Source organism: Rattus norvegicus, chromosome 3 (genome assembly GCF_036323735.1).
Source record: "Rattus norvegicus strain BN/NHsdMcwi chromosome 3, GRCr8, whole genome shotgun sequence".
In the NCBI taxonomy this organism is placed as follows: Eukaryota; Metazoa; Chordata; class Mammalia; order Rodentia; family Muridae; genus Rattus; species Rattus norvegicus.
Window position 1 is genome coordinate 177646230 of NC_086021.1, and position 27637 is coordinate 177673866.

The window sequence follows — 27637 nt, forward strand, 5'->3', positions numbered from 1 at the left end:
ATGTGTGTATGTGTGTATATGTGTGTGCGCATGTGTATATGTGTGTGCCTGTGTGATTATGTGTCTGTGTGTGCATGTGTGTATATATGTATGTGGGGGGGGAGAAGAGAAAGAGAGGGAGAGGGAGGGAAAGGGAGAGAGAGAATGTGTATGTGTGAGAGAGTTGGGGGTGCATACGTGTGTATATGTATGTTTATATGTATGTGTGTACATGTGTGCATATGTGTATATGCATGTTTATGTGTATGTGTGTATATGTTTGTGTATATACGTGTGTGTATGTATGTGTGTGAATGTGACAGAGAGAATGTGCATGTGAGAGAGAGTTGTGAGTGTAAGACAGAGAACTGTATCCGCATATTCTGAAGCTCCTTTGTTAGAGACTAGTGTTCCAGGAGAAAACTCAACAAGTAAAAAGTCGAAGCAACCACAGACTCCACCTTCACAATCTAGTCCAATCCAAATTCCTGTTTCTTGTCCTTAAAATAAAGTCATGTTCTCCATGGCACCCGATTACATTGGTCTCTGTGGCACCTTTTCGCTCTTTCCAAAAGGCCCTCAATCCCAAGGCTGTCTTGGGAGCCTCACTGTGGTCCTAGCTTGTTCTGAGTGTTACCATCCTCTGAGAACACGGTGGTTTAGCCATCCCTCCCAAAACTGGACCAAACAGGTGGCCTGAGGGTGCCTGACTCATGGGTCACCAGGAGGTGAAAAAACCCCCAAGCCACCCACACCTTCTCTGGGCTCTCATGAGAGTCATGAGAGCAGATGACACAGCTCTGCTAAGCAGTGGCTTCTCCTTCTCAGGGGCAGACGGCCGTTGATTCCCTGAGTCTGAGGCCAGCAAACAGGGCCAAACAAAACTCTTTATTTTCAAATTATAGATTTCTCTACTGACCACCTACACTGCCTGCTAGGCCATTTTCACTCAAACAAAACATTTCCACGAGGGCTTCCAGGGTGTTTGTGGAACGTGAGTGCTGAAGGATATTAAATGGTTTTATGAGAAAGGGAACATTCTCGAAGCTAGTAAATGCTCGGAAAGTGCTGAGTCAACGTCCAGTGGGTTCCTCGACACGGTAGAGACCTCACCCTGCTCACCACAGTGGGTTGTGACACAGAACACACCCCAACATCTGGCCTCAGAACCCCCTCTTTCTGGAGCTATGCTCTTAGTGTCTGCTGTGATCCCTTGGCTCCTCCAGCTCTGAGGGTTGGCCAGAGAACGTGGGCTGTGAGCAGCATTTGAACTTAGTGGCCTAGGAACCCCTCCATCCCCCCAAACTAACAAAAATCCTGTGATTGCTACAGAATAGGTGTGACTGGAGGTTCTCGCCAGAGCTCTTTGTAACAGCCAAGGGTCTAGTCTTGGACTTCAGTGAGCTGCAATTCTGAATTTGAACTCTAGCATCTATGTAAAAGGTCAGCTATGGCCACATTTGTGCCTGAACCCCAGTACTGTAGTGAGTGACAACAGGAGGCTCTCTGGGGCTTACTAGTGCCAGCCTAGTTCCAGGCTCAGTGAGAGACCTCAGCTTGAAAGTATAAGGTGAAGCATCCTCCTCGACTGTTGTTCAGGCACACACAGGCGTGCAAACCCACACACACACCATGCTCCCAAAGTAAGGTGGAGAAGGATAGAGGAGGACTCTCAATGTCAACCTCTGACCTCCACATGCACATATGCATGTGACCACAAATGCTTCACAATAACACACACACACACACACACACACACACACTAGAGGACACCAACCTCTGACCTCCATATGCACACATATGGATACATGTGTTCACAAATACATACATACATACATACATACATACATACATACATACATACACACACACACACATACACACAGTAGGATAGAATAGAGGAGGACACCAACTTCTGACCTCCATATGCACACATATGGACGCAGGTGCTCACAAATATACACACACATACATACATGCATGCATGCATGCATACATACATACATACATACATACATACATAATACACACACACACACAGATAGAGAACAATAGAGGACACCAACCTCTGACCTCCATATGCACACATACGGACGCATGTGCTCACAAATACATACATACATACACACACACACACACACACACACACACACACACACACACACACACAAAGATAACAGGGAGAGTCATTCTTCTTAGTTTTAGATCCCCATGGAAGGGACCAGACAGTCTTGGCTGTCTAACAACAGCATTGTAGTGATGGAATATACAAAATTGTCGTCAGCTGTAATGGCTGCTGAGGGGCCAGGAGAAGCCACTCCAAGGGCAGGAGAAACAGTGGCCAAACAGACACCAAAGGCACCTGGCCGATGCCATCAACACCCAGCTCTGAGGGTTGGCCAAAGAATGTGGGCTGTGAGCAGCATTTGAACTTAGTGGCCTAGGAACCCCTCCACCCCGCAAAAGTAACAAAAATCCTGTGATTGCTACAGAACAGGTGTGACTGGGCAAGGGCCCAAACAGAGCTAGTCAGGGTAATCCTCCTCCTCATGTGAGATGGGTCCAAGGTCACTGACAGAGGCCCAGGCTACACAGCCAGGCTCTGTGGGTTCCAACCCTGCTCGCTAACTGCGTCATGAATGCTGAGCCGGAAACCCACACCCCAGGAAACTGTAAGGGTTTTCCCTCCTGCCCAGCCTCTCAGTGCCTGAGGTTAATTCCACACGAGCCTCACTACTTTGAGGAGCACTTGGGAGGCTGAGAAAGGGGCCAGCCTTGCCTACAGAGTGACTCTCAAGAAATAGACAAAAAAAAAAAAAAAAAAAAAGGCCAGAGATGGAAGAAAGGAAGGGGTACAGTTGGGTGGGTTTCCAAGGCTCGCGTCCCTGGGAGGGCCAGACAGAAAACGGTCAAGAACTTTGAACTGAGACCTCACGCTTCCAGCCCGTCTTCCGTCCTTGGTTTGTGGCAGAGGAAATGCTGACCTGCAGAATGGCAGTGTTCATGAATGGGTATCACCATGGTTTATGACAGATATGCTCTTTGGTTCTCTGGATCCAGGAGAAAAGGGTGTGGCCGCCCACCGGGATACTGCCAGTAAGATCTTGGATACGGCCTAGAGAGGAATCAACTCAGCACCATCAGAAGAGAACCTAAGGCTCAAAGGACGTGTGTGTAAAAATACAAGCCATTAGCTCCCGTCAGTCCAACTGAATAGCAAAAGAGAGGCTTCCAGTAGACCAGCAGAGGAAGGCCACCGCTCTGAGAGGCTGAGAAAGGACATCTCTAGTCACCCCCACTGTAAATGGCCGATTCATGGGCCCCTCCTTGCCTCCTGCACCCCTTGACACTGCCACGGCTCTCAAGGGTCTGTATATTCCAGCTACTGTCCTGGCTACTGGAGGCACCTACCATTCTTAACCCTTAATACCTGTCCTGGTTCCAATGTCTCTTGTCCCTCAGATTCCAGTCTGCGCCTCCATATGCTATCCACCAGGCACGGCTGGCCTTTAAGAGTCCCAGTCAGAGAGCGGAGCACTGGTCACAGGGCTCCCAGAGGAAATAGCCAGACTAGAGCTGGCAGGATTAGGCACCTGGGCTGGACACACCCGTGTGTCATTCCACCTCCCAGAGCTTGGGTATCAGCTCCTGTTCTTAAGACGTGGGTGTCCTGAGGACGCCGCTGTGCTGGGCAGGGCCCTCTGGAGCTGGTGGGTGAGGGGTGTGGGAAGAGCGTGGGTGTCAGGGGAAATGCCCGCCCCACTCCAGTGGGCTGGGAGGCCTGGGTGACACACCGCCTAGAACCCTTTTAGGAAATGCCCTGCAACCGTGCCAACTCTCTGTCTCCTGCGGCACTCAGCCATTTTATTCCAAACTTTGTAACAAACAGACCTGGCCTGAAGTCCTTGCCTGCCCCAATTAGCTGTGTGGCCTTGGATGACACTGTGTCTCCCTGTCATCTCCTGGTGATGTATGGATCATTTCATAGAGCCTGGTAGATGTCCCTTCAGGGCTGTTCAGTTGGAACCCGCACGTTATCTGAAACACGGGCTCGTCTCTCAACACGAGTTAAAAGTGAAAATGCGGACATTTTAAAGCCAGAACCTCGTAGGGATTCTCTGTTTGCAATTATGAATGTCTACCTGCAGGGCGTGGCCGGAATCTACAAAGAAATGGCGCTGAGGTGGGGTCTCTTCCAGGACATGGCAACATGGCTCCCTGATGCTTTGCTCTGAAGAATGGGTCTTTTCAGAGGACTGGAGAGACAGCTCGGAGGTTGGAAGTACTCCCTGCTCTTGCACAGGACCCAGGTTCCATTCCCAGCACTCACAGGGCAGCTCCAGGGCGCCTAACTCCCTCTTCTGGCCTCTGTGGGTACTGCACTCACAAGGTGTGCATCTACATAACTAAAAAAACCCAAATCTTTAATACATAGAAAGTATTTTAATGGGTCTTTTCAAGCTGGGTGTCACAGCACACACCAGTAATCTCGGGCCTTGGGAAGGGAAGATAAGCATTCTTTGTTTAATGAAAAAAAAATGGTCATGGAAGGAACTCACAGCGACGGGCTGCCTAGATCCATTATAACAGTCTAGGCCAATAAAGGACAGAAGGACAAGAGGAGGGTTCCAAGGGTGGGTGTGTGGGCTAACGTAGAGTAAGAGGATGGGTATATGGACAGGAACGTAGGAGGATGGATAGATGTATGGGCTGGTGGGTGGATGGATGGATGGATGAATGGGTGGGTGGGTGGATAGATGGATGGGTGGATGGGTTGATGGATGAATGGGTGGGTGGACAGGTGGGTGGATGGATGGATAGATGGTTGGGTGGGTGGATGTGTGGGTGGATGGATAGGTAGATGGATGGATGGATGGATGGATGGATGGATGGATGGATGGGTAGGTGGATTGTAGGTGGGTGGATGGATGGATGGATGTGTGGGTGGATGGATAGGTAGATGGATGGATGGATGGATGGATGGATGGATGGATGGATGGATGGGTAGGTGGATTGTAGGTGGGTGGATGGATGGATGGATGTGTGGGTGGATGGATAGGTAGATGGATGGATGGATGGATGGATGGATGGATGGATGGATGGATGTGTGGGTGGATGTGTGGGTGGATGAATGGATGGATGGGTAGGTGGATTGTAGGTGGGTGGATGAATGGATGGATGGATGTGTGGGTGGATGGATGGGTTGTGGGTGGGTAGATAGATAAACGGATGGGTGGGTGGATAGATGGATGGATGGGTAGATAGATGTATACGTAGACATCAGTTATGCCAATACTGGGCAGTCCTTTGAATAAGGCATATCTATATTTTCCTAACAGGGAAGCACACCGGTTTTTATTAGAAAGCATCACAGTTTACAGGTCAGCGTGTGTGGCATGACACCGCCATCTTGAACATCTATAAACATGGTTGCTTGGACATAGGCAACTACAGGCTTTGGGGTGCTAGTCTGCATAGCACCCCACCTCAAAGCAAAACACTACAAAAGTCAGGGAGCCTGGGTTCAAGTCACACCTTGGCTGGGCTTAGCTGCGGAGACATTAGAGCAACGCCTTCCTACCTCCCCTCACTCATTCAAGACACAGGGACTAGGATTCGGGTTCTAACCTGCTTGCGTTTTAACCTTTGGTTTTGTTTGTTTGCTTGTTTTTGTTTTTTAAATCAACTGGTGTAACTTGGGCTGGCTTTCCAGCTCTGTTGTGTAAGTGAAGATGACCTTGAACTCCTGATCTCCTGTCTCCTCCAACATGCAAGGGTTGTAGGCATGTACCTCCACACCCAATTTACTCCGTGCTGGAGATAAAACCCAAGCCCTCATTCCTGCTAGACGGGAACTCTCTACCAACTGCGCTACATTCCCAGTCCCTTAACCTCGCTTTAACTGAAAAAAAAAATTCTCTTAGGAAAGACGTATATGGCATTCACCTGCTTACCCACCTGTCCACAGACACCCTTGGGTCCACAACCACAGTGACAGCTCAGCATAGACACTGGTTCAGGTGAGGTGGCACCGACACCGCAGGCCCCAGTCAGGTGTAGCAACAGGAATAAGGATCCTCCTGCCTTCCAGGGGTCACCAGAGCTCACGACAGAGACTCTCCTGGGATGGGGACCTTGCCTCTGCCCCCAACCCTCCTGGTGCTCATGGCCACTTCACCTCTGTCCCCTGCTCCTCATGACTCCTGGAGCCACCCAGCCTTCTCCAACCTTCATGCCACAGCGGTTGTAGCTTCTCTCACGGGGAAGGAGCAGGTAATGTGGGGCAAGAGAGGACCATACCAAACTCATGGGACTCAGCCCCCAGGGGACTTTCCGGTCACAGCCCAGTATCTCCTATTCCCCAGTTCCCAACCCCACTGCAGTTCTAGAGCTCAGACATGCTGGCCCCTGTGCAACACAGAGATGTGAGAGGAGAGGACTCAGTGCGTGGCTGCCATGTTGAGATGAAATGAAGGGATCTGGTCTTTGGAGCAGATATTTGGGGAAACTCCCTCGGTCTAAAGGGAACAGGGCATGGCAGCCAGCACAGAGAAGGCCCTTGTGGCCTTAGTCAAAAGGGAAAGAAGGGAGTCAGGGGTCTTGAGAAAAGAGGCTGGGGTAGAGAAGCCTTAGCAAGGCTGCAGGGAAAGGTGGGAGTGAGGGCTCAGCTTAGCAGACAGCACAGGCTTTGGGCGTCCTCATTAGGCAATCTCATCGGGGTGCACAGAGGAAGGAAGGGGGTGACAGAGAGAGGTATAGAGGGATAGATGGATGGATGGAGGGAGGGAGGCAGGAAGGGTTGGTTGGGGGATAGAGAGAGGAGGCAAGGATGGATGGATGGATGCATGGATGCATGGATGGACAGACGAGTGGACAGATGGATGGATGCATGGATGAATAGATGCATGATGGATGGATGCATGAGCGGATGCATGGATAGACAGATGGATGAATAGACAGATGGGCGGATGGATGCATGGATGGACAGATAAACAAGATGGACAGGACTAGGGATAGTGCTTGGTTCTCAGAGTCACTGCCTGTCCTGCACAGGTCCAGGGCACTGCTACCTAGTACTTCATAAACCGGGCACTCAGGAGGTAGAGGCAAGACGAGCGGAAGTTTATTGTTACTTTCAACTACACGGTGAGTTCAAGGCCATCCCAGGCTATGAGACCCTGTCTCAGACAAACAGACAAACGAACAAAACAGACGAGCAGAAGGAGAGAGAAATGGGGATGAGCAAAGGGAACAAAATGGAGGGAGGGAGGGAGGGGGGAGGGAGGGAGGGAGGGAAGGAAGGAAAGGAGAGGGTGGTGCCATCACTCTCGGGAGGAGCCAGACAGCTTTCAGGAGAACGAGGGCAAGCAGATATAGCGCTAGCGCTTGGGTCCTGAGCTGCCGCTGGGCTGACGCTTGTGTGGAGGAAACCCAAGAGTCAGTTCTCTTAGGAAACCAGGCCTGAGGCAGCCCAGCCCGGTGCTGCACCAGGTAAATGGAGGTGCTCAAGTCACTTTGGCCTGCATTTATGCTGGTTAGCTGGCTTCAGATGGTCCTTCTTAGAGCACGGCTCAGTCGGAAGGGTCGGGGATGACCCTTAGCTTAGGGCCTCATGGGGACACTGCCTGGACAGACTTAACAGATCTGCAGAAGCCACTGGATTCCTGCACCAAGCCTCTCTCCTGACCCAGTGGCTTGGTGGGGCTCATCCCAGGCCAATACGGCAGCACTTCGTCCATTTCCCAGTATCCACTTGTCCCTCTTCCTGTCCACACTTGGGGAATCACCACCTCCATCAACTTCCCACTGCCTTGGGGACAAACACAAACTCCCCTCTGTGCTTACAGGTCCCAGAAGAGATCTCTCCGATGCTTCTCATCCCGGTGCCCACAGTGCCCATCCCCATCGCCGCCAGGCTCCTGTAACAATCCTCTGTCCTGAGACACTCTTCCTTACAGTGTCTGTGCATCTTTTGTCTCCTCCTGTAAGGTTCTTCTGAAGCCATTTCTTCTGGAAAGTACCTGATCTCTCACTTCCCAGAGTTGCCAGATTTCCCCGATGAAAGCAGAGGCTGTCCAGTCATACTCAGACTTCGGGCATCAAGTTCTACTTCCTACAGCCATGCATGCCTCTCTCGTCACTAAGCAGCTCACGGCTTGTCTGAGGGTCACAGGAAGCTAGCATCCTGCACACCCAGCCCTGCTGCAGACTCTGGTCCAGCCTATAAACAAGCCTGAAGTATTCCACTCCCAGGGCAGAAACCTTATCTGTCATGTGCTCTTGACACGCAGTAGGTGCTCAATAAATGCACAAAGGGAGGTGTGGAAGCCCTGGAGGCCAGACTAGTGGCAGTCTACTTTGCACAGAGGCTCTTTAAGCTCTGCCTCGCCCCGACCACTTTCTGCAGTCTCTGTCCTCAGAGCTGAGCCTCATCTATAGACAACCGCAGGTTGCACACACTAGGAGCCCTGGGAACCAGGAAACTGGGGTTTGGGGCCCTGCCCTCCACTGCTCAGTTCTGTCACCTCAAGGAAGTCTGTGGACCTCTGTGTGACTCAGCACCCCCATTCTTGGAGGGGGGAAGGGAGGGGGCTGCCATCACTCCAGCACTGCTAGGCCAGGACACCAGAAGTCTGAAGGCTCTCCATGGGAAAGAGGTCCACTGGGCCAGGAGGGACACTTCTAACAGCCAAGAAAGCCAATGGTCCTGCCTTGTAGACTCCATGTAGCAAGATCAGAACTCCAAGGCACCCACTGTGTGCCTATACATGTAATCTTGATCTCCTGTTTACGTTAAAACACCATTGTCCTCATTTTAGTGTTGGGGAAACTGAGTCCCCAGGTATACAGCAGAAGACAAATTGGGTATTTTGATGTATACTCCAAAGCCATGGACCTGCAGGGTGGCTGGCTCACTAGGGCTTTTGGCACCAGCTCTCTCTCTCTCTGTCTCTCTCTCTCTCTGTCTCTCTCTCTCTCTGTCTCTCTCTCTTTCTCTCTCTCTCTTTCTCTGTCTCTCTGTCTCTCTGTCTCTCTGTCTCTCTCTCTCTCTCTCTCTTTTCTTATTAAGTGTTTTCCATTTTTGATGGTTTTGGACAGGGTATTGTTATGGAGTGCAAGCGGGGTTAGACCTTGTTTTGTAGCTAAGAGTGGCCTTGAACTTCTGGTCTTGCCACCTCCAGCTTCTAGGTAAGGGCTGGGGTTAAGGTTTAGCATCCAGTATGATGCCCAGACTATTGATCAACTAGTGCTGGGGACGGAAGCTGGGGCTTCACAGGTGCTAGGCAAGCACTCTACCTACTCAGCCACATTCCAGTTTCCTCTTCCCAAGGGCTGGGGTGCGAGGCATCCACCACGATGCCTGGGCTCTGCCCATTCCTAAGGGTGCAAACACTCCGACTCAAGCTGACCAGGAAACTCCTTCCTCTGTGGCCTCTTCCCAGAATTCCACGGGGAATGAGGATGGCGGTGAGGACGCACTTTCTCCGAGAGAGTGGCCTGGGAGTGCAGGGTAGGTGGGAGAAGGAGCAGCTTGAGGGCCTCGGGAGACTGACCTGTGCGAAGAGGCTGGGCCGCACACTCAGCTCTCTGAAAATAATGTGTTTTCTGTCTCCGGCGAGGCCTCAGAACGGCTGTCTGGCCTCTGTCTTTGGAGGCGGTTAGAGTATGGCACTGGCCTCCAGTGAGTCACTGAGGGCAAAGATCCCCTGAATCTTAGTCATGCCATCCAGCCTGGAGTCAGTACTGCTCAGAGAAGCCCACCCCCACCTCCGGGCCCCAGGAAGCCACACCCCACATGACAGAGAAATAGGTGCAGGAGGGGGTGTTGAAAAGGTACCTGGGATTCCCTCGTCACCCCCGCTCACGGAAGAATTACTTACTGAGCAAAAATGTTTCAAACTGTATTTTAAGCGCATACACGATTCTATTTATTAAACAAAGCCCAAAATGATATAGCCTCTGGGAACCTGGGAATAATAAAGTGAGTCACGGCTGGCCTCGGTGACTCAGTGGGAAAAAGGGAATTCCACCGCCCACGCCTCCTCTTGAAAAAAAAAAAAAAAAAGAATCAATTTGCCTTCCCGACAGGTGATGGGAGCCTCTGCCATCAGACCGAGCCAAGAAAACCATCCAACAAACCGAGGAACCCGCTTCAAAACCTTTTAGTTGTAGAGTTGAGTAATTTGATGTGGGCTTGCGTCCAGCCTACGCCCCCGCGGGACACAGAGAGCCCGGGAGTGGCTTGGCCAGGGCCAGGGGCCTGAATTAAGAAGGACTTACCAGCTGAAGAATTCCAAAACCCTGTATCACATGGAGGAACCTTCCAAAACACTGGATCACGCCAGCCTCGAGAGTCGCCTGGAGTCATGGCAACCCTGTCTCCTCAACCACACGGCTTGTGTTTTTGTGTCCTTAGATTTTTTCCTGTTTTGCAATGTTTTGCTGGGACCCCCGACTCTGCTCAGGGCCAGGGGCCAGGGGCCAGGGTTCCTAGCAAGGGCAGGAACGGCCTGGCCTCCCAGCCTGACCTTCCCTGACAGGCTACGCATCGTTTATTTTTCAGAGCACACAGGAACAGTACTACCCTCTTGACTTCTCTTGGACGTGACAACATGGCACACCGTAGGGTTCCAGATCTTTCCCCGGTTGGGGGGGGGCTAACCCAGGGTGTCTCTGGTTTGATATCGTTGGACCTCAGTCAACTCGTCTGTAAAATGGGAGATAGTACAGCTGCTTCTCATGGCGGGAGGGACAACGAAGGGGGACACTGCCTTCCTTCAGCACAACACACATGCACACTTAGCAGACATAATGCTACCATTGTGAGTGCAGCAGCAAACAGCGTATTATCCCTGCTCCCCAGGAACCGACAGTCGAGTATGGGAGCCAGAGGTCCCAAGAGAGAGGAGATAGACAGGTGGAACTCTGAGTGCCACCTGAAGAATAAAGAGTATCGAAGGGACAGGAGATGACATTGGGTTGAGGGGAGGGGCGGTTGAGCCACGAGCATTTGAACACGAACGCCTCTCGGGGGAGAATGGCTTCCGTGTAAGAGGAGACACGGTACTCGAGGGAACAGGGGCAGAATGTTACAGAGCCAGCAGCACAAGCGAAGATCCTGGGGCAGGAAGGAGCACGGAGCATCTGAAGACAGAGCGAGCAGGAGGGTTTCTCTGCAGCCGGGAAAGCCAGGGGGAGAGACGGTCAGCTGAGATCAGAGAGATGGGCAAAGGCTGAGTCTCACAGGTCCCTGCAGGTCCTACGAAGAATTAAAAATAGGACCAAAACTCACAATAATCCTTATTATGAATGCTGCTATAAATAGAACCGCGCTTTCCAAAACACGGGGCTCTCCTAACTCAGGCACCCCGCAGCCCCCCCATCCCACCCCACCCCCGCCTTGCTGTTTTTCCACCTCCTCAGCTGGTCCTCCTGATGGAGAGGAAAGTGCCAAGCCCGTTTTAGTGGACAGCTATAAAAAGCATACTGAGGCTCCCGGTGCTGATGACCAAACTCTGGGGCTAAGATTAGCCTGAAGCTGTCACCTTTCCTAATGGGAACAGCAGCTGGGATTCCCCTGCCTTGGAAAACTTTGGCCACCCCACCCTACATGCAGCACCCACTGGCCAAGTGTCCATGGAGATGGACACAGGACTGGTTTTGGAAAAACCAACTTTAGCTACACGGATCCCCCTGCAGGAGGTAAAACCTCAGGGTCAAAAGAGCAGACTCTGTGCCTTGCAAATATTAAAGTTCCCCATCAGGGCTGAGAGGAGCCACACGCCCATCTCAGGGAAGCCCACTTCTTGGGGGGATACTTGGGGTGCCTCAGAAGCCTCGCTGGTCCCTGAGATCCTGGAGTTAATGTGAAAGACTCTCCCCAGTGAAACCGATACCGTAATCAACAATTCAGCAGAACTCAGGGTTCTCCACCACTACAACCCGGTTCAAGTCCATGCTTTGAGGAAGGTGAAGGGTCTTAGAGCAAATCAACCCTGGTCTGAGCTTTCATAGAGCCTGCAGGCAGACTGCCTGGACTTGAGACTTATCCCTACCATGTACCAGCTGTGTGACCTTCATTAAGTTATCTAACCTCTCTGTGCTTGGAGTCTCAGCTCTTGAACTTGGGGGAAAGTAGCTCATTTGGAGGCCTATCGGACTGCATAACCTAAGCATAACCTAAGCAAATGCTTAGAGCAGAGCAGAGTGGCTATTGCTTTTGACCATTTCCTGGCTTTCTGGGTGAACTCCTGTTCTTCCATTGAGGAGTGCAATGGTAATGAAAAGAAAGAAAGGGTTTATTCAGCTTCCGGTTGTGGGTCAGAGTTTAGTGTCCGGGGCTTGAGACAGCTGGTCACCTAACATCCATAATCAAGAACAGAAACAATGGGGTTGGGGATTTAGCTCAGCGGTAGAGCGCTTGCCTAGTGAGCGTAAGGCCCTGGGTTCGGTCCCCAGCTCCGAAAAAAAGAACCAAAAAAAAAAACCAGAAACAATGAGGGTGCTCATGCTGACTGCTTCTTGTATGCAGGTAGCTTTTTTTCACTGCTGTGCCTAGGGAATGGTGCCACCCACGAGGGGCTGTATCTTCCCACATCAAGACATTTCTCTGCAGACCTACCCGTCAACCTGTTCTAGACAATTCCTCATTAAAACTCCATTCCTAGGTGAGTACAGGTTGTGACAAGTTGACATTAAAAAATAACCATCATATAGTCTGACTTCACAGCCAGGGACCATGCAGCTTACAGCCCCACTCCCATCTCCCACTCTTGTCCAAGCCAAACCCACACACGGACAACATGTGCCTCACAGAAGGCATGTGGCCAGAGCTCTGAGGAGGCTGGAGGGCCACAGAGACAAACCTACATATTCTATAACCACAAGCTGTGATCTCAAGGCACGTGACTCCCATACACCCCCAACTCCAGGGGCAGGACTAGCGTTCCAGTTCACAGGCAAAACCACAGACGAGGTTACATACCATCTGAGGTTACAGACTGTCTACAGGTGAGGACCCTGGCCTTGACATTCAGCTCGAGGATGCTGAGTGAGATGGGAAATGTGTCCTGCGTATTCCCACTGGCTCACTTGACTTTGCAAGGCCAAATGGTGAGGCCACGGTGTGGATGGTTCTAGAAACCAAGAGGGCTGCATAGCTGCTAACAGCACTCACTCATTCAGCTTGTAGTTCATCAAAGATACTGACAGAGACACCAGAGCTGGCCAGACGGCTGCTCCCAGCAGGAGGGCCTCAGTAGGCTCCACCCACCCATCCTTACTTAGCTCTTTCTCCCTGTCAACACCGTGTCACCTTGGCCATGAGTGACAAGCGTGCTTATCTTTTTTTTTCTTTTTTTCGGAGCTGGGGACCGAACCCAGGGCCTTGCGCTTGTTGGCAAGCGCTCTACCACTGAGCTAAATCCCCAACCCCGCGTGCTTATCTTTTTAGTTTGATGCTTTAAGGTCATGTTTGTCTGGCCATGCCTAAGGACAGTGTTCTCATCCTGGAGATGCATCCGACCCAGAGAAGGTACTGTCTCCTGCACATCTACAGTTCGTGTTGATCACGTGCTCAACTATCTGCCAAGGCACCCTACCTCTTTACTGGGCTGCCATGCTTAATACTGTCAATGTGATGAGATCTAGAATCAACTAAGAGACGAGCCTCTGGGTGTGCCTGTGAGGAGCGATCTAGACAAGGATGATTGAGGTAGGAAGACTCACCCTAACTGCCTGAACCTGGACACTAGCCCTCTGGACTCTCTGCCTCTTGATTTCAGATGCAATCTAACCAGCTCCCTTGTGACAGGCTGGACCCTTAAACCGGGAGCCAAAGCAAGCCCTTCCTCTGTTGTTTTTGGTAAGGCCTCCATCACAGCACTGGGAAATGGAACGAACACGCATGCCTGGACTGAATAGAACCGTGTCTCTAGCTCCGTGTCACAGTCTCAATAGAAAAGATCTGATCTCATAATGCACTGTGAGGTCCTACAGTGGGATACACCACATCCGCTGATAGCCAGGTTCTGGGGAACTAATGAAGCACCCACACAAATGTTCACGTAGGAGGAAGCACAGTTGAACACAAAATGTTTCCTTGTAAGCAGAGATTCATCCGGATGGCAGTCCTGTGGGTAGTGGCTCAGCCCCTGCTCCCTGCCTGTTCCCTGCTTAGCACAGGCACACCAGACAGGAGAGGCAGGCAGGCTGGGAACATGCTCTGCTCACAGAAGACCTACCACTCTTATCCACCAACGGTGTCAACTGGGTCTGGGGAAGGACATGACCTTCTCCCGCCATGGGGACAGACTATGTCATCAATTTTACTTTCAGTTCCTACCCCAGTGTGTCTCCTGTGTCCTCTGTTCCCCCACCCCCCACCCTGGGACACAGATCCCTGAGATCACCACAGCCATAGCCCAGACCTCAGGCTTCTCACAGAATTTGCTCTGCTGTCTCCCTGCTACCGTGACAGTCATGGGGCTTTTCAGAACCTGCTTGCTGTTCTCCCTGTCCCCACTGGAGGTCATACTATGGGTCATCTAGCCACGGGATTTTAATAGAGACCTCTGCAAGTAGCCAGATTCTCTCTGCTGCCCCACTCCCAGACACCTCACCTTTGGAAGATGAGACCCTGGCTTAATCTAAGGAAATCCACGGTTCATCAGACCCAACACTCACATTTCCAAAAGGGGACCCACATCCTAGAGCTTAGCGTCTTCCCACTGCTTCTCCTGTGCAGCAAACCTCAGTGACAAAGTGCCCACTTCAGGACGACCTTGGCACTCAAGTGCCTGCCTCGTAGCTAGCTGCAAAGCACCCAGTTCTCCTCTTAATAATAGGAAAAGGTATTTTTAAAAATGTTTTCCTATGTGAAGAAAGAAATCTTTCAAGACAAAGTCAAGGTGGATGAGAGAGGGCAAGTTTAGTCTCCATGGAAACACCCAAGGACCAATTCGAGTATGCCACCCACATTAACAGTGACCTGCGAGGCTGTGGATCACTGTGGGGTTAGCCAGAAGAACGGGAAATTACCCAATAGGCTGGAGTGTGGTGTGGTGCTCACTTCTGTCTAGCTCAGAGAATGGAGAGCAAGTGAGAAAGCCACTGACCTGTAGTCTTCTCCATGAACACAACCTTGGACTCAGCTGTGAAGTTCTGGCCCGTGAGGATCATCTGCTGGCCGCCGTAGACCAGGCAGCTGTCCATGTCTTGTCTCTCCACCATGGGCAGCTCGTGGGCAGAGCGCTGAGCTGAAGGCAAGAGGAAGAGAAACAGCATGACCCAGAGAAATCCAGAGTTGCAGCAGAGAGGTGGGAACAGAGACCCAAGTGGGCATCTCCAAGCGTCACACCTTGAAAGAGCAATAAGCCCCATAAACCAATGTGCAAGAATCCAGGGTAGATATGGCTGTCTTCCCTGCGGAGGTGAGGGGTGGCAGAAACAGGATGGACTAGGGCCTCATTCTCCTTTGTGCAGGGATGGGCACAGTTGATCCCTCCATCAAGGTCTCCACTGCTCAGATTGCTTCTTCTTATACCCTCCAACCCAGACTCATACCCCCCATGTGAGTTTAGGACACTCCAGCAGAAGTGTGTTAGTGATTCTGACCATAAGCCATCCATTCCTGCCAATTTCTAGAACTTCTAGAATATTCTATCTCTCCCTGTCTTTCTCAGACACATAGATAGGTACATAGATACATAGATACATACATAGATACAGACATAGATACATATAGAGACATATAGATACATACATAGATACATAGATATATACATAGATACATAGATAGATACATAAAGACACATAGATACATAGATAGACAGACAGATAGATGATAGACAGATGGATAGACAGTGTGTGTATCTGCCTGAGGTGGAACCTAGGTCCTCAGGCATGCTGGGTAAGCACTGTACTCCTAAGCACCTCTGAGGAATCTTAGGTACCTCTTAGTTACCATCTTTGAGCTTCTGTGCTCTCCTGGGCTCTGCTCTCCACCCTGTGTGAATGGCCCCTCCCTCACTACTTCAGATCCTATTTACTCTGGCCTCCTTTGGGAGGTCTCCTGGGCCACACTTCCACTTCCTGGCCCCCACCCCACTTTCTCCCATGCTCCCTCCTGCTTAGCCCTTCTCTGGAGAAAAGCTGGCTTTCGGGCACCCCATGTAAGCTTCCTTAGCCCCAGGAGGTGGCTGAGTGTGGGAAGACAGGTCTCTCCTCTCTCTGCTGTCCTTATCTACAATGCATGAAAGCTGGTCGGTTGGGACAGGCCTGCACAATGCATTCAAGTTCCCACAGCAGCCTTCAGAGATGAACAGCAGAGCTATGGACAGATTCCTGCCTGGTTGAAATGGGAAACCCCGGAAGCAGACCCAGCGCCCAGAGCCACCCCTCAGTCCTATATGGAAGTCAGCCTGCAGGAGACTGAATAGGGCAGGTGGGTCAGCAGCAAGAGGAGATCTAGCTATAGCCAGGTCCCGTCCACTCCCATAGGCCCCTCCCTCCGCCCACTCCCGTAGGCTCCTCCCTCCCTTCTCAGCCCTGCCTTCCTGGTGAGTCAGCTTGTGCTCCTGGCTCTTCTCCTAGAGCTGAGGGCTGGGCAGAGGGCCAGGTCTTTCCATGCCAGGGCCCCTGGACCTCCCCATCCGGGAGCTGGGAGCCAGCCGGGAGCCTGAGCAGCGGCCTCGTGAGGCCCAAACTTAACCCTTTCCTTCCAAGTCGGCACACATCACCCTCTTCCTCTGTCCTCAGGGCCGGGGGAGGCGGGGCGTACTGGTCAGGGGATGAACTTAGGGACTCCTCAGGTTTCCACCCACTTCCCAGTGGCTTGCCTAGCCCCGTGGGGCTGATGCGCTCCTCTCAGAGCAAACACCACATCCCAACACCATAGAATCTGTGGGCTCCAGGATGTGTTGAGGGGCGGATAAAACTGCTAATTCCTCCCACATGAGCATGTTATTAAGCTGTCTTTCAGCGTGGGAGCCCCTTGGCTTTCTAATTGAACTACTGCTAAGGCAGGTTTACTAGCAGTGAGAACAGCAACTACACAGCCGGCTTTTCAGAATCGCCTTTGATGGAGCTGGGGCGGAGGGCTAGGGGCTGCTGGCGCTGGAGAGGCCAGCAAGAGCCACCCCTCCCATTTTGCAGGTGGAAAACCTGAGTCATGGCTACTGGGGAGACCAGCCAAGGGCTTGCAGCCAGCCAGGGGGTGGGGGTGGGGTGGCAGAGCGGGGCCAGGCCAGGAGGGGTGGGAGCCTGCTGTGAATCACACTGAACTGCACAAGTGCAAGGGCCTGGGGCAGCCTCCTCTCCTAGCCACCTGGGTACAACTGCTATCTTCTTCCCAACTGCTATCTTCCAAAGGGGATGGAGTCTTTAATAAAAGGATAAGGAGAGCACGCCAGCTTCCTAGAAGCTTCTGTGTCACATGCGTGTGAGGTGTGGCCAAACCTTCTGAATGGGACCTCAAGAAAAAGGCGTGCGCCTGGCTCCTCCCCGGCCCCAGCCTGACACCCCATTGGACTTCTGAAATATAGATTCTCAGCTTCCGTGTCTCCTACCTCAGGACTGAACCCTTCTTTACTCTGGGCTCATGCCACGTGCTGCTTTAGGATTCAGCAACACCCTGAATCTCTCATCTCTTCCCACTGGATGCCAGTAGTGCTCTGCCTACCAGCGGTGATATCCCAAAGTATACGCAGACATGCTGCTGTCTCCTGCAGCAGGAGGGACACAAGGTCACTCCTAGCTAAGAGTAACAGAGGTAGACATTCTGACTTAAGGAATCTGAGGGTAGGACCCCAGCTGTGATTATTAATTAAGCAATCCTTATGGTCCCAGACGGCCACAGTCACCACAATGTCCCATCTCATTTCTGTGGGCAATAGAAGTCCTATGTCTGAGAGTCTCCTCTGTGCCATGGTAACGGTGGCCGCTTCCCAGGTAAGCTTCGTACAGACCATATGTACTCAGGAGATATGGTTAGAACATAGCTGTCAAACCATATCATCTCAACCAAAATGTCCAGAGTGGATACGTGAGTGAACAAAGGGTAGTATGCCTATTTGGAATATTATTCAGCCAGGAAAAGGGAGCAAAGTGCTGACACCTGGACAGTCTCCTTCTATATAAAAGGAATTAGGCATGAAAAGACAAATGTAGTGTGATTGGAACCACGTAGCCTGTGGCGGTACACAATGACCTCTTAGTGACCTGCAGTGTGCACTTCTGTTCACTATTTGGCACAGTACGGGGATGGGCAACATTGTTCATTGCGTGCTCAGCATGCTGGAATGTTCAGGGCTGAGATCGGCACGGGCTCAGGGTGCAGCTTCCTATGACATCAGTATGGCCTGGTCCACCAATGGTCTCTGATGCTTGTCAGGGGCTCCCGAATCTAGGGTAGGTTTGCTGTCTCGGAAAGGGGTGTCTCAGAATCTGCAGTGACATCAGTTTGAGGCAGTGCTTAGTAAAAGTCCAGAGAAGCCCAGCCACTTCCTGGGGCCCCATATCTGCGTACCTTAGGCAGAGGCCAGAGGTGTGCACGCTACCTTTCCTCCCACGTGGCTTATCACACACTGTTCAGGGCTCAGTTCCACATTGCAGAGGCCACCTGAGGACAGGGAGACTTCTCCCAGACAGTGCCTCAGTCCTTGGAGAACCCCTTAGCGAAGCAAAGCGATCCAATTAGCTTCCGAGAGGAACTGAAGAGAGGTGAGTGGCCGCTGGAGCGACCCTCCTGGGGCCCACAGCTCTGCCTGATGCAACTTCCACCAGCTACTACTGCTAATTGGAGCAGCATGCAGGACCTCAGAGAGCTCTCAGGAAGTCCCTGGCTCTCCCACAGCTCCCATCAGCCCCCAGAGCTCCCACAAGTGACTTAGAGATTCCAGGTCACCCAAACCTTCCTATCTACAGTTCTCTATGCAAACCCTGCCTGGGTTCAAATCCATCCTTGTGAGCTGACTCCAGCTTGGGGACAAAGCGGACCCTGGCTCCTGCTTATGCTTTCAAGTGGCCCCAAGCCTCTGGATGCTGCTCCTGTCCTGTTTCTGGCACCTCATAAATTGTCTCGGGGTCCCATATTTTTACAAGCTCTGAATCCACCGGGAGCGGCGGCTCACTTTTCCCAGTGCCAGTGCTGACCTGCCGCCAAGCAGTGAGCACCTCAGAGACTTTGAGGGAAAACTCACGAGTCCTTTCCCACGCCAACAGGGGTGAGTGGCCAAGGCCATACATACTCTGCCTGGGAGCCTCTGGAGGGACACAGGAGAGGCTGGCTGGGAGGTGTCTCTACAGAGCCAGGGTTCTGTCAGGGTGAGACAATTACTACCACAGGGGGACCTTGGGTCCTGGCAGGTCGTGTGTGTGTGTGTGTGTGTGTGTGTGTGTGTGTGTGTGTGTGAGTGTGTGTGTGTGAGTGTGTGTGAGTGTGTGTGTGTGTGTGTGTGTGTGTGTTTATATTGTTTGATGCACACAGCACTAAGTGGCGAGGCTCTTTGTCAGCATGAGGACGCTGCAGCATGCCGGCAGAGCTCCAAGTCTAGCTCCACGGTATCTAGCACTGGGTCTCAGCAGATGAGCCTTTCTTCCCACACTCGTTAGCTGCCTTTACTTTTATTGCTAAATATCATGAGCCTAAAGAACAGGGATTATTCCCACTCTAGAGTCAAGGACTCTGCATCAAGGGACACACTTGGAAGCTTGTGGGTAACGGGGGCAGATGAAAAGGATTCGGACCCACACTTAAGGACTCAGCCCCTGGGAGAAGGGTCCTAAGGGAAGCTATTCCCAGCACAGGCCAGAGGTGCTTTCTGCCTCCTTAGTGATGGCCAACTGGCCCAAACTGGCCTCCTCTGACTACGGGATGCCAGGGCCCTGACTTGGAAAGGCAGTCTGGTACGGAAGATCCAAGCTGGGCCAGAAGGAGCTATCCAGCCCCAGCCTTGCTGTGACCACTTACTGGAGGTTCTCCTGTAATGGGGACTGTCCATGTGCCCACCAGGGAGTAGGTGTCACCACATGGCCTTGGAGGCTTCAAGCTCCTCATGAAGAAAGGGGGACAGCACATACCCTGCAGGGAGGTTCCTCTCCTTGCCATCTCGTCCACACAGCACAAAGTCTAGACTATACTCTCTTCTTTTTCTTTCTTTCCTTCCAATGCCACGGACATATTCAAACATCTCTACTTAACAAGACTCTCCCTCGGGGCTGCATGAACCTCACTGATAGATTCCAAGATCAATGAGGGGCCCAAGGCTGCTGAGACAGAGGAGAGAGCTGGGGCTTTGGCCCCTTCTTATGCAAGCTAGGGCTACAGTAAGCAGCCAGTCTTCCAGAACCTCAGCCTCGGAGGGGATGGACTCTGAGCCACAGGCCTGCCTGGGTCACTGGTGCATGTCTGTGCTCAGCAAATATGTCCCAACATCCCTGAGGGAGAAAGCGAGGGCTAATGAGGTCCAAGAGGGACCGCTACCTGCAAGCCTGTGAGGACACTATGTGCATTCATTCCATCAAGGGCAGCCCTGCCTGCTCCCAGGAGAGGGCCAGCGAGGGGAGAGGAGGAATGCCTTCCAGCAGGAAAGCTACCTGGGCTCGTGCTCCCAGCAGAACAGTTCTCTTGGCAACTTTTACCAAGCTGCCCACTCCTCCCCCAGCTGGTAACCCGGCTCCTCCTGAGTGGCAGGGTGTGTGGCCCCATTGTGTTTCCCCGTGGCACCTTGTGTTTGCCGAAGGCTCACATGCACCTGCTGTTTCCCAGACTACGAGCTCTGTGATGCTGTGCTAACAGCCAGGGGCAGGGCGAGTCTGCTTCCTACTGCTACAGGGACTGTCACAGGTGACCTGTCCACTCTGGACCCATCACGGCGGGAGAGAGGGCTACAGCTGTGACCACAGCCATGCTGTTATGTGAAACACGTGTTCATACCCACAGAGCACAAGTGGGGCACTATAACTACTCCTATTTTACAGATAGGGAAACTGAGGCATGGGGCATTAAATAACTTCCCTGGCACTAAGTGGTTAGTGAGGCTGGATTTGAACCCAGACCTCTGGATCCAGAACATAGACTCCTAACCACTATTCAAACTCTTCTCACCCTCCTGTGGCCCCTGGTGTTGCTCAAAGTGGTCTTGGGCCACTGCTGACAAGTTTCTTGGGAGGCAGGCCTGTGTGCCCTCTCCCAGGTGCAAATTTTATTTATTTATATACAAGGTCTCAAAGAAGATACTCAAGCACCCTGTAACGAGAGACTAAAAAGTACAGAAGCAAGAATATGTGACACCCAAGGACCCAGCAACACCTTCCCTGGGTGTTTATCAGGAGAAAGGAAGGCCTTTGTCCACACAAGAATGCTGGAATCCTTCTCCTAACACTCACACCGCCGGGGCAGGCCAATACCCACTGCTGGTAACTAAGCCATTGTATCCCTACAATTGAACACTGCTCAGCCATCCATGAGGGTAAACTGTTGAATCAAGCAGTAGCAGGACCCCAAGGTGCACAGCCTGTGCACGCATTCCACTCAACAAAGTCACAGAGCAGGGGACATTCATCACCAGGGACAGGTCGCAGATCGGTGACTGCCTCTCTCTGGAGCTTGGGAAGAGGAAGCAGTTGAGGGGGGTGACAGGGACCTGACAGGGCCAGGTGCTCTGTGTCTTGGTAGGAATGGTGGTGACGTGGGCGTATAAGACAGTGTATGAGTGTGCTTGTGTGTGCATATGTGCATGCGTGCGCACATGCGTGCGTGATATACGTATTTAGTCATTGAGCTAAATGACACCTCAGTGAAGCCTACAGTTCCTTAATTACACCTCGGTGGAAATGCATGTGTCAGAGAGACAAGCCCATACCCACCTCCCACTCTGCAGAAGAAACAAAGTGAATTCATGTTGTGCCCTGGGTGGGCAGGGCTTCCTGCACAATCGCTTTAGGTATTTCCTGAAATGTGGTTGTGAGGATGAATCTGCAGGTTACAGAGAGAATCTGCAGAACTCAGACAGTCACAGACGGGAGGCTCTGCACAGGTTTCTGATGGGACACGGATGGGGAGGCTGTGCACGGGTCTCATGGTACCTGCTGCCAGGACCTGCAGACACCGCCATTCTGTTTCATGGCCCACTGGGAAGCCTTGGAAGGCATCTTTCCCTCACTTCCTCAATGTCCTAGACCAGTCCTGGTGACAAGCCTTGCGAATACCTGTCCTGGCCTTGCAGGAGGGATGTTAAGGAGTGTGACAGTCAGTGCCCAAAGAGGGATCTGAGGCTCAGGACACTTTCTTCACTGGGAGCATGTGGGCAAGGAGTTGGCCAACCAAGTAAAGGGCAGGGAGTGGGGGAAGAAGGTCACAAGTTTTCTGTGCCTTAGTTCAGACACATGGCAGCCTCCCTAGAAGTCTCTATTCCAAGACCATACCCTAAGTAGGACAGAGTGTACGCGTGTGCTTGTGTGTATATATGTGCATGTGTATGCACATGTATATATTTTATGTGTGCATATGTATACCTGTAAATGTGCATATTTACATGTATAGACATATGTACATGATATATGTGTCTATATGTGCATGCATATATGTGCATGTGCATGCATATATGTATGTAGGTACGTGTATATGTGGTATATATGTATGTGCATGAGTGTACATGTATGTGTGTATGTGTATTTGTATATGCATGTATATATACACTTGCTGCATGTAAGCATGTGCTATTATATGTATTTTCACATATGTATATTAAGTATACATATGTCATCATATACATGTATGCATTACTACAGTTTATATGTGTATATGTATATGTGCACGTGTTATATGTATTATACATGTGTATATGTTATGTGGGTCATTTGTGCATGTACTTGTGTTGTTTATATAAATGTTTGCATATGTACGTGTGGTTTTTACCCACACATGATTCTATGGTTCAGTCAAGTCTGAGCACCTGCCTGGAGCAAGTAACTGTGTTGAGCAGTCAGCAAACAGGAAGAGGAATGGGAGGAAGACTCTGCCACTGGGAACTGTGGGGCGTCTGGAAGTGGAGAACCACATCAGAAAGGGCCGTGGCTGAACAGTGACCGCCCCACCCCCACCCCAGGCTGCGCCTGATAACCGGAAGGAGCTTTTTCAGAAGTAAGGTCTTTGTGCGTGTGAGCAGGGTAAAGATGGATGAGATCATGTCCAGGACTGGAGAGGGGTCTAAGTCCTCACCCATGACAGAACTGAGGGGGACACAGCAGCAGATGCAGATGACAGGACCCCAAAGAGATGAGGCGAAACCTGAGCCATGCAAACACACAGAGGCACACAGGAGAGCCGTGTATGAGGTGTCGCCCTCTAACCCAGCAGTTACCTCATGACAGGCTTCTGCCCCACATCTAAGGGGCACACATGTCTCAGATGTAAGCTGCTGCCTGGCATCCGCTCAGAGAGCCTAAGGAGCTAGCCCGGGGCGAGGCCACACCCTGCCGTACTGTGGAGGAAGATTTGCAGCTGAGACCACTGAGCAGAACCCTGGGAAGTGGCCGGATGCTGAGAAACATGGGTGTCAGGACATGTAGCATGAGCTGTGGCCCCTAAGGCTAGGATAAGACAGGAAAAGCCACAACAGGCATCAGGGCCACTATCCAAACAGCGGTGTCCCTCGCATGGTGAGAACATGTCATTGTTCTCAAGCTGGGGCACGGGAGGCTCCTTTCCAAAATAAATAAGTTAGCCTTGTAAATACAGGCCAGCCCACTCTGTTTTCCTTACCAGTTCATCCTCCCCAACAGTGTGTCAATTAGACAATAAATATTTACCCTCCACCGTCTGCGTCCACGGGTGTGGGTCACTAATTGTCGGTATGTGTTCACTATCTGCCTACAGGCTAGAAACCAAGACAATCAGCCCAGTGCGAGCTCATAGAGTCTTTCATGGGCCAAGAATATAACAAAGTGGGCACTCAAGCCAGTGGACCTGGAAGTGAGGGACAGTGGTGGGCTAGCCACAGAGGGTGACTACACCAAAAGGAAAGGAAAGGAAAGGAAAGGAAAGGAAAGGAAAGGAAAGGAAAGGAAAGGAAAGGGAAAAGGGAAGGGAAGGGAAAAGGGAAGAAAAGGGAAAAGGGAAGGGAAGTGAAAAGGGAAGAAAAGGGAAAAGGGAAGGGAAGGGAAAAGGGAAGGGAAGGGAAGGGAAGAGGGAAGGGAAGGGGAGGGGAGGGGAGAGGAGAGGAGAGGAGAGGAGAGGAGAGGGGAGGAGAGGAGAGGAGAGGAGAGGAGAGGAGAGGAGAGAAGAGGCATTGTAGACGCCAAAGAAGATGTTTCACGGAACTAGAATATTTGTGATTCCAGCTTTGCTACTACTGAGTAAAAGGGGTGAATCACTTTACCAAGAAAGGCTGGGCTCCCTGGTTCCCTTATCTGTCAGCAGGAGGAAGGTGAGGTGGCTGAAACCAGTGGGGAGCCCGCAGATCTGCAATGTTCAAAGGATTTCCAAACGCCCTTGCTGAACGACCTTACAGAAGGCACACGTGGTTCACAGAGGCTCCCGAAGGCCTTAGGGTGATGTCAGACACGACTTGAGGAGCCCAGAGAAGCAGAGAAGACACACATCCTTTCTCCCTACCCTGCAGCTGACCAGGGTCCCACAATGAAGGTGAGCTGCCCACCCAAAAGAGGAGCCCCGTGAGCTCAACACCTCCAAAGATCACGAAGAGTCTGTGTTTCCTTCTAGAATGATCCTAAGACATTCAAAATCAAACAGGATAGGGCGGCTTCTGAGACCAGAGAACAGGGGTGAGGATGTGGCTGTCACACTTTGTCTCGCCTTCCCTGGTGGTGGCTCTTGTTTCTCAACTCGACACAGACTCACTAGCACCCCACCTTTGTCTGAATGAGCTGCAAGCTCCGGCTGGCCCTTCCCTGGTCTCCATCAGACCGAGCCCGAGTACTGCCTGTGTAGAGGCCACTCTCTGTCCTGGCTTTCACACCGAGGGGTCAGGGGTCAGTTCTGTACTGTATCAGAGCACGCGGTCCTGGACTTTTCCCTCTGTTCATTCATGGCTCACCACTACTGATAAGCAGGAACTTCTCATAGGTTCTGCCTGGCCCTCTGATTATCTTCAATTTGCTGCCACTTTTAATCAGTAATGCATGTGGATATTTTGGGTGAAGACAGAATCCAGGGCTTCCTGCATGCAAAGGGCAGACTACATTTGAGCCATATCCTTCCCTGACTGTCATTTTCAAGCCAGAAATTGTGTTTTTTTTCCCTGTTTAATCTTTTAAAATCAGAATCAGCCATCCAGACCATGTTCCCATGATAACTCAGGCTGCTGACAGCTCACAGATGCCCTCTGAGAAGGGCGGAGTAGCCTCTGGTCCCCAGTCTCCGCTGCACCCTACTGTCTCCCCACCCCCACCCCCATCTACTTCTCTTACTTCTGCTTCCATCGCTCTGGCCACTGAAGGAAACGGATATAGAAGGGCAAAGAGAGCTCCTTCCGCACCCGGTATATTGAGGATTGAGATGGACTCGAAAGGAGTTTAATGAGAAACACCATTACACAAAACCACCTTAACGACATAAACCAGCATAAGCAGTTTTTAATCTCTGAAACAATGCTTACCTTCCACCCTCCCTTAGTCTTTTTAAAAGAATGACTGAACTTTCAAAAGTCTAACAGATATCTAGCCCCAGGCACAGACCTATAATGCCAGCAGCTCAGGAGGCTAAGGCAAAGGGACTGAGAGTTCAAATCTAGCCTGGGCAACTTAGTAAGACCCTCTCTTCCTTTAAAAAAAAAGTGTGTCTGTAGACGTGTTGGAGAGGTAGCTTGGTGGCAGAGCACTTGCCTGGCAGGCGCGAGGTCCTGGGTTCAAATCCCCAGTACTTCATGCATGTATACACACATGCATATGTGTGCAAAAGTAAGCTTTGTCATGCATTGCAGCAAAACCCTGCTGAAAATGCCAGAAGCTCACAGCAACTGCTTTAGAAGCCTGGCAGAACCTAGCTCTGCGTTCTTCTGCTCAGCACCTCCCCCAAGAACTTTTCTTTTATACCAGGCTCTAACATTACATCCATCTTTAAGGTGGGGCCTTTATCTTCACTAAATTATAAACTGTTACTGCTCTGGGGATGCGCGACACATGGCATGGCCCCTGGCCATGACCCTAGACAGAACTCAGACAGCAGGCAGGGACAGGTGGAAGGCTGGTGTGGAGAACTATTACTGTCTGCAAGGTTCTAGGGTTCCAGTCCCAGCCCCATCTCTTCCGGGCACAGGTACTGGATACTCAATCTTCCAACCTGTGAAGTGGGTATAATGGTCCTAGCCACTGACCTGGGGTTGGTGTGAGCACATGGCTAGCTGCTTTCCATAGCATCTGCAGAGCCACAGCTCAAAGCCGATGCCACGTCATTGTGAATCTCATTACGTGGAGGGAGGATGAAAAGAAGGAAAGGGATGTGTGCTCTAGGAACTGACTGCAAATGTGTCCATGCTTCTGAGTACCAAAGCAGCATTTAAACTTTTCACATCTTCTAAACAAAGCCATCGACGCCTCTTATCTCCCACCACTTGTCCTGTTTTTATTTCCCAAGAGAAGTCTCCACAAGCAGACAGAAGCAGAGATCAAAACCTCCCTGGGTGCACTGTCTGCTCTTCTGTCACCACAGTCCCGTGGATTCCTGCAGGCCACCTGCCCAGGGTGGGTACTCATGTGTGGCCCCTTTCCCCCAGCCCTGACTTACAGCACTCGATGGGGTTGGATGCAGCCTGCAGGGAGACGATGCGTCCACTGGGCTCCGGGATGTGCACACGGAACACAAGGCGCACACGCGTGTTCTTTCTGCCTATGTCTGTCTCACCCTTCCGCAGCTCGATGTCAGCGTTTCGGAGCTTCAGGATGCCTGCGCAGTCGATGCTACACAGAAGAGAGTCCAAGTCATGAGAATCATCTCACTGAGCAGAAAAAAAACACCCACAAACCCACCTAAGGTGGTCAAGCAAACACCTCCTCTGGCCAGACATGGAGGGGGCGCTGCAAGGTCCTCCTGGGCATTACTACCTGAAGGGTATACCAAGATGCTGAATTTAAGGAAGAAAGAAAGAAAGAAAGAAAGAAAGAAAGAAAGAAAGAAAGAAAGAAAGAAAGGAGGGAGGGAGGGAGGGAGGGAGGGAGGGAGGGAGGGAGAGAGGGAGGGAGAAAGAAAGGGAATGAAGGAAGGAGAGCGGAGGAAAGAAGGGGAGGAAGAAAAGAAAGAAGGAAGGAGAGGGAGAAAGGAAGGAAGGAAAGAGAAAGGAAAGAAAAAGAAAGGAAGGAAAGAGAAAGAAAGGAGAGAGAAAAGGGAAGTAAGGACAGAGAGGAAGGGAGAAAGGAAAGAGAGAAAGAAGAAAAAGAAAGAGAGCAAAAGAAATCTCACAGCGAGCTTGTATAATCTCCTGAGTGGAGATTGCTTCTCTAGGGAAAATTTCATGTCCGTGCTTCTATTCTCAAAGGCACCAGCAAAACTCAGGAAGGGCAGCTGGTAGAACTGGCCAGGGCTATTCCACAAATATCAGAGTATCTGTGTCTTGAATTTAACAAACAAGTTACAATCGACCATTGCTAGGGGACGCTGGCATGAGACAGGGAAGAGAGAAAGAGAATATGAACCCCAGTG

At 51.3% G+C, this 27637-nt stretch overlaps 1 protein-coding gene across 7 annotated transcripts in view; it reads right to left on the bottom strand.

Moving 5' to 3' along the window:
- The window catches only part of Nfatc2 (nuclear factor of activated T-cells 2), a 132305-nt gene that overhangs the window by 31041 nt on the left and 73627 nt on the right, over positions 1–27637 (bottom strand). For 5 of the 7 annotated variants that reach the window (XM_039105143.2, XM_039105142.2, XM_017591799.3 and 2 more), the window contains exons 5-6: positions 26726–26898; positions 15096–15236 (exon numbers count right to left, since the gene is read on the bottom strand). In XM_039105143.2, the coding sequence (XP_038961071.1) occupies positions 15096–15236; positions 26726–26898 (314 nt within the window). Of the gene's footprint in view, positions 1–9884; positions 11240–15095; positions 15237–26725; positions 26899–27637 lie in introns of those variants that run through there. The other 2 variants (XM_017591803.3, XM_006235653.3) reach the window with 1 other exon arrangement.